General features: G+C 51.2%; 1 protein-coding gene across 10 annotated transcripts in view; it reads left to right on the forward strand.

Moving 5' to 3' along the window:
* The window catches only part of ZDHHC1 (zinc finger DHHC-type containing 1), a 19,973-nt gene that overhangs the window by 574 nt on the left and 2,187 nt on the right, over nt 1-17,212 (forward strand). For 2 of the 10 annotated variants that reach the window (XM_029925422.1, XM_029925426.1), the window contains exons 2-8: nt 5,886-5,932; nt 7,351-7,593; nt 12,189-12,362; nt 13,953-14,054; nt 14,436-14,580; nt 14,660-14,836; nt 15,088-15,200. In XM_029925422.1, the coding sequence (XP_029781282.1) occupies nt 5,924-5,932; nt 7,351-7,593; nt 12,189-12,362; nt 13,953-14,054; nt 14,436-14,580; nt 14,660-14,836; nt 15,088-15,200 (963 nt within the window). In that variant the 5' untranslated portion in view covers nt 5,886-5,923. Of the gene's footprint in view, nt 1-5,885; nt 5,933-7,350; nt 7,594-12,184; nt 12,365-13,952; nt 14,055-14,435; nt 14,581-14,659; nt 14,837-15,087; nt 15,201-17,212 lie in introns of those variants that run through there. The other 8 variants (XM_029925423.1, XM_029925429.1, XM_029925425.1 and 5 more) reach the window with 5 other exon arrangements.

A 17,212-nucleotide genomic window follows, 5' to 3' on the forward strand; every position in this document is an offset into this window, starting at 1 on the left:
TCCAGACAGACGACTGATGTGATTTTCGGTCGAGATAAATACTCTGGTGACGTAATGGAGGGGGGTAGGAGGGGTGGTCTGGCAGTGTGACTTTGAAGCTAAGACCTGAAGTCTATGGCCATACCACCCTGAAAGCGCCCGATCTCGTCTGAAGCTAAGACCTGAAGGTTGAAAGGAGCCAGCCAGCATTGTTAGTAGGGAAAGGGTGTTTCTGGAAAAGGGAAAAGCAATTCCAAAGGCAGCAAAGTACTAACTATTAAGGAACAGAAAGGATGGGGGGAGCACTGAAGGATGTGATGGAGATTGCAGCTTTATCCTAGCAGGAAGAGGAAACCGTTGAAAAGTTTTGATGAGTTGCAATTTTGAAAAGCTCACCTTCCTTTGGCTGCTGTGGGCAGCATCATTACGACAGGGCACACCAGCAGGTCAGTCGAGGGCCATCGTAATTCTGCCAGTCTAGCTGTGTCTCCTAGAAGAACTTAGTCTCTCTGAGGGTCTTCAACTGAGAAAGGGAGATGTTGTTCTGCGTGTTTATGAGAGAGAAAGTGAGGGACCAGTCCACCTGAGACCAATGACAGAGGAGGTCTGTGGGAACGGTTTGAAATGACGGGACCTACCTACCTCAGAGAGTTGTGAGGGTTTATAAGTGAATTCTGTTAAAGCACTTAAAGTAGTGCCTGGCACAGGAAAAGTTCCCTCTAAATGGCCATTATTACTGAAAATGCTACAGGGGAGCAATGATGGTGGGTTGGATTAGGGCAATGGCAGCAGAGCTGGTATGAAGTGGTTTAGTTTCTCTTATTGAAGGAGAGCTGGATTGAGAGATAGGTGTGGGGTCTCTGCTTTTGTGGAACTGGTGATTCACCACAGGAGATGGGTTTATAAATGGATAATCAACGTGAGCTGCAATAAAAGCAACATTGGTGCTTAGTTTTTGTTTTTGTTTTTGTTTTCTTTTCTTTTTCTTACTTTGTTTTGTCACAACTTTGTTCTTAACGACGGTTTCTTAGTGGGTGTTCCTCCAGCTTTGCTCCTATAATCATGTGAGTTGATTTCCTGGTTAAAATCAACAACCCTTGGCTCCTCTCATTGGCCTTGTTTTTGCTCCATTGTTGCTCCCTCCTTCTCGTCTCCTTTCCCTGGCCAACCCTGAATCCCAAACAATTTGCAGTGGTTGCTTCAGGAGGAGAATGGCACAGAAAGTGTTTGCAGACCACATCAGCTCAGGAATGAGTGAGATTTCAGGCTTTTCTTGCTCTAGCATCAGACTTCTGCGTGTTGTTTATGTGAAGAATTCAGCCACGGCTGAGACCAGTGACTGGACAGGTCTATGAGGACAGCTTGAAGTTCCAGTTCAGTTGTCGTGATGTGCATCTCTTAGTCAAACTAGAACCACTTCTCAGAATTTTAAGGCCAGAGACTTTTCTGGCACCTGTAGGGAATTTTGAATAAAGTATTTGCCTCAAAACTTCTTTTATAAACGAACTTTTGCACTGTAAAACAGTGTGTACCATGCAGCATTTTATTCCCCAGCCTCTGTTTAGGTTTAAATTGGACATCTGTTAAATCTTAGTGAAAATTATTTTATTTTATTAAAAAATTTTAAGTTTATTTATTTATTTTGAGAGAGAGAGCAAGTGAGCTTGGGGGAGGGGAGAGGGAGAGCGAGAGCAAGAGAGAGAGAAAGAGAGAGAGAGAATCCCAAGCAGACTTAATGCTGTCAGTGCAGAGCCTACATAGGTTTCGAACCCATGAACCATCAGATCAAAACCCGAGCTAAAATCAACTAAGCCACCCAAGCACCCTTGGTGAAAATTATTTTAAGAGCAGAGAAAAGGAAAACTTGTTTAGAAATACCCATAGAGGGACACCTGGATGGCTCAGTCGGTTAGGCATATGACTCAATCTCAGCTCAGGTCTTGACCTCAGGGTGAGTTCAAGCCCTGGAAGAAGGAAAAAGAAATATCCACAGAAAATAACTGAGGTGGTAACTGTAAATCCTCTAGCTTTTCTTAGCAAACAGAAAAGATGGTTGTGAGCAAAACCATTTTGCTATGTGCACGTTCCCTTTGGGTTCTGGAGTCACAGGAAGCTGAGCTGGTCTTTGGCTGAGGACTGGAACAAAGTCCTGCCCAGCACCTCCTCTGTTGTGCTACCTGGTGGTCTGATTCCAGCTTTGACAAGACCCTCAACAGTTCCTAGGGAGCTCTCTGGTTCGTCCTCACAGCTTTGCAGCTGAATGATTCAGAGTTGCTTTCAAAGAGTAAGGAAGCGCTGAAATAAAACCGAGCACTCTTTTTGCATGGTCTTTAGGTGGGATTTCCTGGTCTGTCCGGCGTGGTACAGGGCTCTGAAATCCACAAGCACATTTGGTCTACATGGTAGCCCAGTGGGCCAGGAGGGTAAGAGGTGACACCCCTTAATTATTGATTTGACATATTTTTTTCAAAAGCATTGCATGCATATGGTAAAAAAGAATTTCAAACACTGCACAGTTCAAGCAAATCTCTTTCACCGCAGCCACTAGATCTTCCCAGAGGCTGTCTTTGTGTTTGCTTTCTTGCATTTCTTTCCAGAGAGAATCTGTACAAATCGGAACATACCCATTCCCCTTTGTTTTTACTTACTTGATATCATGCTCTACAACTGCCCACATCTTGCTTTTTCACTTCACTGTGTATCAAAGGCCATTTCATCCCTCATTGTTTTGATGTTGTATAGCATTTCATTGTGTGACTGGGCCATAGTTTGTTTATCTTGTTTTTTGTTCTTTATTATTGCAAGACTGCAGTGAATCTTTGTGTACTGTACTTTGTGACTATATGTATAAGATAAATACTTAGAAATGGAATGACTGGGCCCAGGGGCATATGTGTTTTAAAGTTTGGTAGACATTGCCAAATTGCCTTCCAGCTACCTTTTTTTTTAAAGTGGGCTTGAACTCGTAACCCCAAGACCCAAGAGTTGCATGCTATAGTGATTGAGTCAGCCAGGCACCCCCACCCCCAGGTAACTTTTTTGAAAGCTGAGTAAAGGAGACACCCAAAGGCCTGCCTCTGAAATTTGCCTCTGGGTCACCAATCTGTGAGTGGCAGTGCAGGAGCCAGGACCAGGCTCTGTTTCCAGGCCTCACTCTCTTGCCTCACTCCAATTTGCCTCTCTCCGTTGGTGGCCCAGGTCCCCAAGGCCCTCAATCCCCCGCTAAGAGCCCTGTCTCTTCTTCTGTAACCCCATCATTCTACCCTGACATTCAGTGGCCTCCCCCTACGAAGCCTCTTTAGTAATGAAATTGATTCCTTTCTGAAATCCTCAAACATTTTGCAGGAATACAGGGCTGCCCACAGCCTCTCCAGGGCCAGTACTGTTCACCTCCGTCTGGTTGTTTTGATAATGCCATTCATGAATCTTAGGAAACATTTCTAAATACTTTTTTTGTTGGGAGCAGCGGTGGGCAAGAGGGAAGTGGATCATTCATATAACTATTCTACCTACAGTTCATAATGAGAATTTGACGTGTTGACTTCCCTCATTTAAATTTGGCATATAAATTAAGGTAGCCTAGCTTTCTTTTGAGAATGCTATTTTAGGGTTTTAGCATGGTAATGTTAACAGGAAGAGATTATTGTCATCTTGACAATGACCTTTACCTTACTGGGACAAGGGAGGCGTCTGTTCAGCCCCTCTAGCCTACCTCAAAAGCCAGGTGGGTCCTTGGCTTACCCAAGGTGACCTTTACCCAAAGGTGGCGACCTTCAGCCCTAACACTCCTTGGGGCCTCTTCTCTCTTGTCTTTTCTCCATCTCCACCAGTTTAACTCTGTGGTTTGTTCTGTGGCAGCAGAAGGTACGTGAAGAATCTTTCACCAAGGCACACATACCTCTCAGTCTGCCAGAGATGCAGCTGGAGGCATTGGGTGGTCTTGGGGACCTTGTGGGCTTGACCTCCATCTCCTGACCGATTCTTCCCAAAGCACAAGGCTGCTGGGTGCTGCCCTCCCTGGGCCAGCCTACTGTTGTGTCACCTTTTTTGCTCATGCCCTCTCCCCTACTGGCACTAGAAGAAAGCTTTCTAAAACGCCCACCGCCTTTATGTCATTCCCTTGCTTTAAACTTCCTGTGACTCCTGGTGGCTCTCTCAATAGTAGCCAGACTTTCTTGCCTGGCCTCCCAGGCCCCGTGGGATCTTACCTTGCAGCTCCTCAGGGCTATCTCCTTCTCTAGATCCCCCCTCCATGCACCTTGTGTTCTGTCACTCTGAATGGCTCACCCTTGTAGGACCCATTCGCCCTCTGCTCTCATGTCTGTCTGGGCCCCCAGAAAGCAAGGCCCTGAGGTCAGGAGCCTGGTCTCATCTGTGTTTATATCTTTAGTGCACACAGGGGGCAGGGCCCCAAAAGTGCTGACTGGGTCTGATGACAGTGCTTGGTCCCATCCCTGCCTGAGGCCCCATCTTGGATTCTCTCCTACTCCGAGCCCTTTTAATCAAAGCCTTTTGGGCCAAAAGAATTTGTAGCCACCAGCCCCACAAGGGAAAGTGTTATCAGTTAAGAACTGGCTGGCCCAGGTTTCCAGGGCAGGTGGCATGCCTCCTGGCCAGCTTGGGTGTCTGCTCTAGGACTCAGCCAATAGCACCATCCCCCTGCCCTCTGTCTCATATGAAGGGTACCTCCCTGGGCCAGTGGTCCCCGGGTTTGGAGTCAGAACCACCCCCAAGGCCTCAGATGATGAGTCCTCCCGCTTCAGGTACTGGGGAGACAGCAGCACTGGGGGCACCTGTGACCACTGCCAGCCCACTCTGGGCCGTGGGGACATGTCAGCCATGTGCCCCTGCTGCTTTCTTTAAAAACTTCCTCGAGGTGTAGGGCTGCACAGGTGTGTAGGTAGTGAAAGGAAAGCTAGAACTTAGGGATCCCAACTCATGAGTTCCCTTCAGAGTAGTTGCCCTGGTGTTGGTGCCACTGGAGAACGGACGTGCAAGCCACAGGGACGTGCCCCGGAGCAGAGCCGCCCTGCTCAGCTGTGCTCACAGGGCTTTGCCTGATGCCCTTTGACTTTCCAAAAATCAGGGACAGATTTGTCACCTCTGGGGACATTGAAAATAAAGTGGTGCCTACTTTTTTTTTTTTTATTACCATTGTCCCTTTGATCAAAGGTGGGACAGTTAAAATGACATTCAGTGGCCGAGCTCTTATGACAATGTGTTCCTTGGGACCACTGGTTTAAGAAAGCAGCTTCAACCAATCCCACTACTTTGGAAATTAACCTTGTAGAATATCAGATGCCGCGGCCTCCCTTTGGAGAGATCCAGAGAATCCACAGGGCTATTTTAAGGGTAATTATGATATCTGTCATTGAGGAAGCATTTATGTGTCAGGGCTTTACTTACAGTGTTGCAGATCTTATACAGCCCTAGGTAGCCGTCCCTACCCCCAGTTTTCAGATGAAGAAACTCGAGCCACTCAGCCAGTAAGTGCAGAGCCAGGATTTGAACCTCAATCTGTTTCCTCCAAAGCTGGGGCTCTTTTTTTTTTTTCACCTTTCACTGTTTCTTTTTGAAGACACAGCAAATGACCAAAGGATTCCAAATGAGTCCCTGGGAGAAAAGTAAGGTCATTCCATTTAGCTTTGACATGAGGCTACTCAGAGCTGAATATGGTGGGCTTGGCTTACAGGAGGCTCTGTGCCTTGGGTGGGATGCAGGGCAGTGGCTAGATGGGAATGTCCGGCAGTCCGGATAATAATAGCCAGTGGCAGGGGGAGCTGGGGCAGCAGGTGTGTCTCTGTATGGTGGCTGTGCAGATTGAAGGAAGGACAGAGTGGGCCGGATGCCTCTGGTGGACCGGGATTCCACACCATTTACCACACCCACATTTCTCTTTATTTCAGATGATTTCAAGTCACCAAACATTTACTGAGCACCTACTATGTACAAGGTATGTTGTGGGTGCTTGGAAGAGGGCATGTGGGGAGCAGGAGTAAATGAATCCCAGTACAGTTGCTACCCTTAGGGGAAATTGGCATAACAGGGGGCAGACACAGAGTTCCAAGTGGCAAAGTGACTTGCCCATTAAAGACTGGGCATGAGGGCCCCCTGACTCTGCTCGGGGCATCAGGGAAAGAAAACTTCCTGGATTAGGTGATTCTTAAAGTGGGGACTGAAGGCCAATCACATTTTGTTGGGTCAAGATGTGAGGAAGGTGTTCCGGGCAGATACACTAAGGGGGGTCTGCTGTACTTTCTGGCATAGTCAGACTCCTTGGCCTATGGGCATGGGCTCCAGAAAGGAGAGTCCAGCTGCCAAGGGTTTGTCCCCTGCGCCTGGCCATCCCACCAAGAGCTCTGAGTTGGCCTGTCTCTCCAGGTGTGGCGCTGCCCGCCCAGGCTCTAGTCCTGCCTGAGACCCAGAAGATACTGGAGGTGGGGCTCTTCCTCCTGTAATGACAGCACACCCTTCCTGCCTCACATGTGATTTTGGCCACCAGTCCAGGTCTTAGACTAAAGAATGGTGGGCTGGGTGTGGGGGGGTGCTGCCACCTGGTGGTCTGGTTCTGGAGGAGGCCTGGCCTTCCCTGAGCTCTTAAGTGAGTCAGAGGGCATCAGCTCACTTCTCTGTTCTCAGTGCACTAGGCCCAGATTTACCTAGAGAAACATGGTCATTTCTGCTGCTGGAGGGAAGTATGGAGGGACCCTTCCTTCTCTCTTGTATGCTGGCTCTTCCCCAGCCAAGAAGTCTCAGCCTTTTTGAGGCACAGGGGAGATGGCTTAAGGTCCCTCCCTGCCCCTCTCCTTAAGGGATTATGTGCTGGCCCAGGGGCAGACACCAGACCCCCTTCCGAGCACCCCTAGTCCCTGTTTCCCCTAGTGAAGAGCAGGGGGCCCTCTCTGACACTTGCATTTGGGCCTCAGGACAGAAGTAACTAACAGAATCAGCATGTGTTCTCCTTACTCTAGCCCCAGCCTGATATTGTTACCAGATGAGAACATGTCTTATTGGGTTTAACTTTGATGGCTGTGGAGACAGAGAATTTTGAGCAACAGGCAGCCACACTGTGTCCTGAATAAACCCTGGACCCTCCTACCTTGTCCCGGCCAGGGCTGGGGCCAGAGCTTGCTCTGGGGCTTTGAAAAGCGCGCCATTCTCGCTTCTTGGCCTTTTGGCTAAGATCAAGTGTGAGAAGCACTCCACTACCACCTTCCCCCATGGTCTGTCTTCATCATGCTAGGGCCCCAGTTCTTCTGCAGAGTAGCTGGGAGATGACTTCAGATCCCAGCCTACTCCCTGCATGGGGCGCCGGGCTCCAGCCCAGGCCTCCTTAGGCTAATGCTCTCTCTACTTTTTCTTCCTCCGGAGATGAATGTCTGCAACAAGCCCCCCAACAAGACGGCCCCTGAGAAGAGTGTGTGGACGGCGCCCGAACAGGCCAGCAGACCCTCCCTGGAGCTGCAGGGCCAGCGGTCCCGCCGGAATGGGTGGAGCTGGCCCCCTCACCCGCTCCAGATTGTGGCTTGGCTGTTGTACCTCTTCTTCGCTGTGATCGGCTTTGGGGTTCTTGTTCCCCTCCTGCCTCACCACTGGGTGCTCGCTGGCTATGCTGTATCCTTGAGAAAGTGTGGGGCTAGTACATGGAAGAGTTGGGGCAGTAGATGGAGGGACAAGGCAGAGGCCTGAAGCTGGGGTCCAGAGCCTCACAGAGTGCGGGCAGGCCCTCTCTCTGCCTCCCTGCCTGGTTTCCGGTCCTCATCTGACCCCTTTGGCTGATGGGTGAGCAGATGGACCTAACGTACCTTGGGGCATTTAAGCCCACACAGCTGGGAACCTTGTCAACCAAGGTGCCCCAAGAGTGATCACAGAAGAGAGCCTTAGAGTTAATTGTGTCCAGAGCTTGACAAGGGATAGAGAGTAATTATTCCATTTACAAAAGAATCTTTCACTTTTCAAAGAGTCATGGTAGAATTCTTTTACATAATAAGTTTCCTGGTATATTTAAAATGTGGTTTTATGTACAGTCAGATAATTATGCTGTACCCAGGACTGTTTAGGAGCTCATTGGTTTCATAAACCAGACTCAGTGTGAGGTTGAGTTGACTAGAGGAGGGATAAAGATGCCTTGGAGGCTCATGGGAACAGTCACAAACACAAACTTGCATGAGCCTAGTGGTATGACTGCCCCAGCCTTGGCCACAGCCCCCAGGAGCTGATGATGTGTCTGCGAGGCTGGGAGATTGGGGTGCAGCAGGTGGCTGTGTGCCCCTGTCCGGAGGGTGTCCAGGAGAGTGTGCCCTAGTGTGTATTCTTCATGAAAATGATTTCTCGGGCCTCCGGGGGGAGGAGGGCTGGAGTGAGCTAAAGGAGGGTATCAGAGATGAACTTGAAAGCTCTGGGGATAGAGTCTGAGGTTGGTCACAGTTCTGCCCTTCAGGGGTTGGACAAGGCTGAGCAGCTTTGGCCGGCTCCCCAGTTCTTGGCCTCCTCTCTGTCTGACAGGAGTCCTGCCTACTTCGCAGAGGACAAGGAGCACCCAGTGTGTGTGTAGGAGCACCGGAATGTGTGCGCCAAGAAGTGTGAGTGTGCTTTCTCTGGAAACTACAGGGCCCTCAGCTGGTGAGCAGTAAGGACAAATGTGTAGAGAAGGACTGTAGAGAAGGTCGTTGTCCTCAGACATCAGCAATATCATTGGGGGGCTTCCTGGTTCCCTAGGACCCAGGGCCTAGTCATCAGGTCTATAAATGGAACACGGGACTTTCCCTGAGGGGACCAACAGGCCTTAGTCCTTAGTCAGTGCTCTTAAGTAGAATGCTTCGTGATACATTCCTCCCGTGCTCTGGAATGGGCACACCCCTCATTCAGGCTTATCTGGCCTTCTACCACCAGGGTACCTGGGAAGCCAGATTAATAACCACATTGTTGCAATGAGTACAGTCAGAGCAAAAAACAGTCAATCAGAATAACTAGCATTTGTTGACCATGTATATGTGCCCGGTACTGTGCCGACCCTGCATGTGGATTATGTCATTCAATCCTCATAATAATCTGTAAGGAAGGTGTTCTCCCCACTTTACTAATGAAGAAGTTGGAGGTCAGAGAGATTAAGCGACTTCTTGAGGCCACACAGCTGATACCCAATGAGACAAGAAGGGCTGCCTCTGAGGCAGTGGGAGGATTTAAGGGTTTTGTCCTGGCTACATTCATTGCTTTGGGCAATGTGGAGGCTCACAGAGCCACCTGGATTGGCACTCCCACTTCTAGGCCTGGATGCTTCTCCTTCCTTCCATCAAAGCCACCTTCCTTCTTCAAACTTCCTCAGGCCCGTGAGGAATGAGGTAAGGTAACTCTGTGTACCAGGTACCTACCTTGGGCCTGGAACTGGCCTGGGCCTTACAGTTGCAAAGATGAGTAAGACGGGTCCCCAGCACTGGGGTGCTCAGCCCCCCCCTGGGGGAAAGCCTTGTAGACTGGAGATCATCACATGGTAGGTGTGGGGGTAGGAGCCATACGACAGATTATGGGTGTAGGAGGAGGGCTGCCTAGACCACCACCACCATGGGCCCAGATGCACATCTGCCGTATGCCCATCCTCCTCTGTCACCTCTCCAGGCACTCTTGGCTCTGCCCCTTTCCTTCATCACCTGTGTCCAGTCAGTCGTCAAGTCAAGTTGACGTTAGCTTCTAAGCAGCTGTCAAGCTCACCCTCATCCCCCCACTGCCATCTGCCTCTCTTACCTTGATGACTGTTTCGTTTCCAAACAGGTCTCCCTCCACACACTCCTGGGCCCGTCCGTCTGTGTCCCCCCCATGTTCCTGCAGCAGGATTTTGACCTTTCAAAATCCAAATCGGATAAAGTTGCTCCCCAGCTTAACATCCCATAATGGCTTCTTCCTGCCTTAAGAAATGATGTTCAAGATCCTCAGGGCTCTCCACATTCTGGGTTCTGCCCGTCTCCCCAGCCTCTTATATTATTTCCTCTGACACCACTGGTCTCTGGCTGGAAGGCTCTTGACTTGCTCTCTACCCCAACATCTAGCTAAGTCAGAAGTCCAGAACTGGCACCCATGGGCCTACAGATGTTCTTTTCTCTTTTCTTTTTTTTAAAGTAGGCTCTATGCCCAGCATGTGGCTTGAACTCAATACCCCAAGATCAAGAGTCACACACTCAACCAACTGAGCCACCCAGGCACCTGATTTTCTTTTTTAATTGGGAGACAGTTAACACACAAAATGGGCAGTCTTAAGTGTTCCTTTAGCAGGCGTGTTTTAAGAATTATTTATTTTTTGTCAACATCTAAAAAATGAGACCTCACATAAAAATCCAGATTTCTAGTTCCTTTCAAAAAGCCAGAATATGGTGACATGTGCCCTTATTCTAGTATGGCAACAATGAGCTGAGCTGAAACCACACACCAGCCACCCCTCTGGCTGGGACTCTGCTTGCTCCCAGGACCCAGCCAAGCCCCTCCTATCTACGTTACCTACCAGGTGCCTATTAGCTCCTCTCCAAATCTCAGCTAAGGTATTTCCCCAGGGCAGATTTCCAGATCCCTTCAGACTAGATTATATAGAAACTACCCGGTTGTAAATTCACATAGTCCCATGAACTTGCTTCATTGTAATCTACCCATTATTTGATTAACATATGTGTTTCCCATCAGATTGTAGGCTCCTTGGGGCGAGGGACCAAGTCTGTCTTGCTCCTGCCATAGCCCTCAGGGCTTGGTGCAGAGAAAGACCTGAGTGAACAGTCAGATGAATGAACCAGGGGGCGGGGGTGAGAGAAGTGTTGGAGCAGGCAGAAACTAAATGTTTGCCCATATTCAGAGCGTCTGAAGAGAGACTGGAATGGTGAGGGGTAGTGGTTGGTGACATCAGACAGGTGTGACGGGAGCCAGAGCAAGAGAAACCTTGGCACTGAACTGAACGGTAAAGTTTAACTTGAGAGCCATTGAGAACCACTGTAAAAATTGAAGCAGGCAAGGCTTTATTTAAGCTATTCAATACTCACTTTGGGATCAAGTGAAGGGCAGGCTCAAGGGCACCCAGACAGGAGGAACAGAGTCAGGAGACTATGGAATACCCAGGGAAGAAGTGAAGGTCTGACCTACAGCCGGGACTGTATGGCTGTGGGCTCTGGTACTCATGGTCAGGTGTGGTCTAGCACATTAGGGCAGAGCCTGGCTTATGTGGACATATGTGTAAATTTGGCCCCTAGGAGGAGAAGGAAGAAGGAAAAAGGAGGTTAGGCAGTTGATTTTGGAGGATGAATATGGAGGGATATGATGACTGCCCGGTTAGCAAGAGGACGGGCGGAAGGAGGAGGGCAGATGGCTGCCTGGGATCTATTGGTGAGTTTTTACAAATGTAGACTTTGCAGCAAGTTGGCAGCATACTCACCCCCTGCATTTGTTCTAGTCGCTGAGCAGACAGATCCTGGATGATCTGTGTTCCAGCTCCAGGAATTAGCCAGGCTGCCCCTGGCCAGGCTCTGAATATGTTGGTCAGGGAGGTGGTGGGTATATGAGACCTTGTCTATTACTGATTCTCCATCTGGCCCAGCTGCCGGGAATGGATGGCTGCCTCCCTCTCGGAGCTGACTTCTTATGAAGGCAAGAGAAGCAAACTTAGAACTTATATTTTGGGTCCTTGAGCCTTAGAGGATAATCTCTTTCAGTCTCACTTCACCATTTAGAATCTGAAACCAGCTCAGATTCCAAGGTCAGACCAGCCTATAGCCTGTGCCAGGACTGGAGCAGTGAGGCCATGGGCGGCTTGGTGACAGTAGGCAGCGCCTTGTGAGCTGCATTACCAGATGGCTCCTCTCTTCCAGCTGGGGCCTGGGTATGCTGAAGAGGTCTTACAAGGAAGCTCTTGTGGGGCTGGAGGTAAGAGGTGGCACAGGCAGAGAGTCTCTGCATGAGGGAGTCACATGGAGGTGGAGACTATGTTTGTGACTGTTCCCATGAGCCTCCAGGCATCTTTATCCCTCTTCTTGTCAACTCAACCTCACACTGAGTCTGGTTTACAAAACCAATGAGTTCCTAAACAGTCCATAATTATCTGACTGTACATAAAACCACATTTTAAATATACCAGAAAACTTACTATGTAAAAGAATTCTACCATGACTCTTTTTGAGTGGGGAAGAGGGGCTTCCATCCAGCATAGTGTGCAGTGAATCTTTAACTTTCTGGGCCAGTGCATGGGCGCCATCTTTGCTGGCCATCTTGTGGTTCACCTGACTGCTGTCTCCATCGATCCAGCAGATGCCAATGTGCGGGACAAAAGCTATGCAGGGCCCTTGCCCATTTTCAACCGCAGCCAACACGCACATGTCATTGAAGACCTGCATTGCAACTTATGCGACGTAGACGTGTGAGTGAGTGTGGACTGAGGGTGTGTGGGGGTGGTGATTGTGCCTCCGGGAACTGCCAGGGGACATTCAAGGCAGAGACGGGGCTGCCCAGGGCTTTATAGTTATCCTGATGCCTCAGAACCCTCATGTTTCACACAGTCAAGAATCTTGACAGAGTGACAGAGAATTGGGTGAAGGAGGAGATTGGAAACAGAAGATGAAAAATGGCATTTCCAAGTTACCGTAGTAGACATTTGGCACTGTCACAGACTTTTCTATGGACTGACTCTGCCAGTGACCCCCCTGCCCCCATCTCTCACAAGCATTCCCAGATAGGGTCCGTGAGGGGAACTAACGCTTGAGGACTTACATTTGCTAAGTGCTTATGAGCAGCCCTTCGGGGTGGGCAGCATCCTTCTCACCTCACTGAAGAGCAAGAGCCTGATGCTCCCACACCACCTATGCCTGAGGTCATATGGCTATTGGGTAGCAGCAGAGCCAGATTCGCAACCCAGCCTGCCTGGCCCCCAAGCCCATACTGTTATCTATCCTTAATTACCCATGAGGAATCTGAAGCCCAGAGAGGCCAAGTGACTTACTCCAGATCACACTGCTAGTGGGACGGGCAGTCAGAATTTGCAGAGCCCATATCCCCTTGGCTGTTCGGACTGCCTCCCTGGGTCCATCCCTCCCCTCCTGGAGCTTCCAGCCTCAGGAAGGGGTTTGGGGATGGGTGTATGGTCCAAGGCTAACTCTACATTTCTAATTTTAACACCCAGCAGCCTGTTGAGGGATATGTCCACAGGACAGAGAAAGAGCCAATGGCATTAAGGCACTGAGGAGTTTGGTGTCTGATCATCCTTTCCTTCACTAGGCATCAGTCAGCACATTGTTCTTAAGTGGATGCTGTGGCAATGGCTGCCCACCCTGTTCTGTTCTGGGCAAGGGGTTGCAGCTCACTCTCCTACACCCCTTTGGGCTTGCATTCCTAATGTGGCCTCACCTCCTCTGACCCCCTGCAGCAAACTGCTGTTCACCCAGATGTCAGCTTGCTCCTCTTCCTTTGGCCCCCTTTGGGTTAGCCTAGACAGACTGAGGTTTTCTGGAAGAATGCCAGTAAAATTCCCATAGATTGGCAGGGAAACAGGGACTCAAAAAATGGAGATGTCAGAAAAGCAGTGCAGGCCCTGGACCCAGCAGCCTTGTTCTCTTTTGCTCCCTGGTCCCACACCGGCATCGTGTCCTGGCTTGGGGAAAGGAAACCCCATTTCCGTTTCATACCACCATCACGCAGGTGCGCAATCCTATAGTGGGAAAGTGTAATGCCTCTCAACCCCCACCCCGCCTCTGGGTCCTTTGGCTCTTCCGAAGCCAGACCTCCTGTGGGATTCTGCTTCGCAGTGCCACCAGAGGGCGTGCGCGCACCCGCGTCGCCGTTTCCAGGGTTTGGCGGAGTGCAGCGTGGGAAAGGAGCTCCCCGCCGGCGTGCCGGCGTTCCGGTCCTTCCGCCGCTGGCCGCGCCGCCGACTCCGTTGTCCCAGCTAGGCTGGCGGCCAAGCACGGGAAACGCTAGCCGACCGACTTGTGCCCCTCCGCCCCCTCCCATAGGAGCGCTCGCTCCAAGCACTGCAGCGCCTGCAACAAGTGCGTGTGCGGTTTCGACCACCACTGCAAGTGGCTCAACAACTGCGTGGGCGAGAGGAACTACAGGTGAGAGCGCGGCACGGGCCGCACAGGTGCCTGCGGTGGCATGGGTCTGCGTGTGAGCCAGGGACCATGAGCCTGCATATGAGGCGGGGCAGGGGTGGGTGCTTGGTGGACCTGTGCGCTGGTGTGCATTAGTGTGTTGGTCTGAGGGTGATGCTTCTGATGGCCGCCGCCTGGGACTGCTGAGGGTAGGTTTAAGGGCTTCCTCCTGTGGGTTCGGAGAATGGCGGCCGGCGGGGGTGGCCGCCCAAATTGATCTTTGGCCTAAGTCATTGACTTCATGAAGAGTTGGGGGTGTGGGGTCAGAGGCCTAGCTCCCCTCCCCACCATGGGCCCTCCTGAGTCCTGGGCCCTTATCCAGCTGGAGCACCTGGGTGCTGACAGCTGCCCACGGCTGGGCCCAGGCTCTTTCTACACAGTGTGGCATCTGCTTTACTGGGTGTCCTGCTCCTCGTGCTGGTGGCCACTTATGTCTTTGTGGAGTTCTTTGTCAACCCTATGCGGCTGCGCACCAATCACCACTTTGAAGGTCAGTCCTGGCTCCAGGCCCACTCCTACCCTCCAGCCCTGGGCCTTTTCTAGTCATTGGTCACAGCCAGGATGAGCAGTCTGCCTGTGCCTTGCAGTGTTGAAGAATCACACAGATGTGTGGTTTGTGTTCCTGCCCGCTGCCCCTGTGGAGACCCAGGCTCCTGCCATCCTGGCCCTGGCTGCCCTACTCATCCTTCTGGGCCTGCTTTCCACAGCCCTGCTTGGTCACCTGCTCTGCTTCCACATTTATCTCAGTAAGTCCCCCATCCCCCACTCACATACACCTACACCTGCCTTGCAGTGGATAGGGGTCCCAAGGCTGCAGGGAGGTACCCTGACGCCATGTTCCTTTTTCAGTATTGGCTTTCTATGGTGGCCTGGTCTCACTTAACAGATTAGTGTGTACGGGGACAGTAGTTTCAGCCTGGGGCTGGGTACCCTCCCTTACTTTCTGAACTCTAGGATCCCCTTTACATTGCACTGAGCCCTCTCCTCACCCCCTCAGTGTGGCACAAGCTCACCACCTATGAGTACATCGTGCAGCATCGCCTGCCACAGGAGGCAAAGGGGGCCCACAGGGAGCTCGAGTCATGTCCCCCCAAGATGCGGCCCATTCAGGTATAGAAGTGGTCCAGAGGGCTGAAGGGATGGGAGATGGGGCCTGGGTGTGGGAGGAGTGGTGGATTGTGCAGCAAGTAGCAGTGATGAGACAGGGCAAATGCAAGCAGGCCTGGAACCGCAGGTGGAGTAGGGGAGCAGCTGGAGGCCAGAGGGGCAAGGCCAAGCCTATACTAAACACGTGTCTGCTTGCTCAAGTGTGGGCACAGCCAGAGGGAGCCTTGTGTTTTCCCGACCCCATGTACATGCCTGTCTGGGCTCCAAGCATGTGCTGGAGGGCATGGGATGTGGGAGCCTGGAAGCGGGCAGGTTGGGGCTGCAGAAGAGAGATGGACCAGCGACTTGGTCACCATGATGGAGCGATCAGTTCTCTCTATCCGTGATCCTGAGTCCTTAAACCCATTACCCTCTTTAATCGTTAAAAGAAGCCATGAGGCAGGTAATATAACTGCAACCATGTTGCAGATGAGCCTAAAGCTGGGTCTGGGAAGAGTTAAAGTCTCTATACTCTGAAGCAAGAACCCTCCAGCTCAGCTACTGACCAGCTTATCCTCATTCCCACGCCCCATGGCTTCCTAAGGTCAGCAGCTGGGGGTAGGGGTGGTCCAGTTCTTGGAGCCCCCAGGGACTGGGAAGGGGGGCCCAGGCAGGCCTTGCGGGGAAGGCTGAGTGCTGGATCCCAAGTCCTCATGGCAACTAGACACAAACACAGGCTGGTGGGCGGGTTGGGAGAAGGCTTGGGACCCCGCCTCTCCTGTCTCATTGCCAGGGGTGGGGCCGTGGAGGCCTGGGGAGAGTGTAGGCTTTTGATAGTGACCCCCCCCCCCACCACTGTGTACACACACTGGTGCCTGGCACTGAACCCATGTAAGTGCAGTGGCAGCCATCCTCAGAGTGGGCATCTTCTCCATCCCCACTTCACAGAGGGGACTGAGGCTCAGAGAGGTAGGTAGGAGATTTCCTTAAGCTTCATAGTCAGTACCAATTGAGTCAGGGCTGGCCCTAGGATGCTTAGACTAGAGGGCTCTAGGCCCTGGCCCTGTAGTCACTGCTTGTCTAGGCTTTGGAGTTAGGTGCCAGTAAGGGCATTTAGTATCATCTGCATATGACCTGAGAGAGGCCTCCCCAGGAGGAGGAGGGATTTGTCTGTCCCATTACACCGAGGAGAGTGCTGAGGCTGAGAAGTCCCATTTGCTATTTAGGAATGTGCACTTTTTATTTTGGTCAAATTTTTATTTCAATTTTAGTTAGTTAACATATAGTGTAATATTGGTTTTAGGAGTAGAATTTAATCACCTACATATAGCACCCAGTGCTCATCATAACAAGTGCTGTCCTAATACCCGTCACCCATTTAGCTCATCCCCCACCCACCTTCCTCCATCAACACTGTTTGAGGAATGTACACATTTTGAAGCTCTTTGAGAGAGGATCCTAGGGACAGCTGTGATAAAGGGAAGGGAGTTTGAATGGGGACGCCCTGGTACACCCTCAGACTTCCCCAGCTGGCTAGGGCCTGGCTCCTTTCCCACCCTCGCCCCTCAGGCTTCTGGGACCATCCTCTAACTGCTGCTCCTCCCACTCTGCCCCGCTTCTGGAGCCCAGGGGTACCAGGGAATGCTTTGCCCCTCTTTGCTGGGCCCTGAAGGAGTGCTGAGTCCATACTGGGGAAGAGAAAAGGTGGGGGGCAGATTACTATGAGGTCCTAGTCATTACCTTCAGGTCCTAGTTCTTGTTATTGGCCTCTGACCCCTTCTTTCCCAGTGATCCTCTACTGAGGCTGGAAAGGCTACTTTCCAAAGGGCTAGTCTGGACACTGGTTGGGCATGAGGCTTTACTCTGGGCTTCAATTTCTGCATCTGTGCAGCCAGCCCATGGTCTGCTATGCTCTGTCCCCCAGATCTTCCAGGGCCCTGAAGGCAGCGTCCCCACCCCCCACCCTGAGCAGGAATGCGGGAGGGGCCCCACTTTGGAGCCGTTGCCCCCAAACATAGGCTTGTTTTAGAGACGTG

This window comes from Suricata suricatta, chromosome 16 (genome assembly GCF_006229205.1).
Source record: "Suricata suricatta isolate VVHF042 chromosome 16, meerkat_22Aug2017_6uvM2_HiC, whole genome shotgun sequence".
NCBI lineage: Eukaryota > Metazoa > Chordata > Mammalia > Carnivora > Herpestidae > Suricata > Suricata suricatta.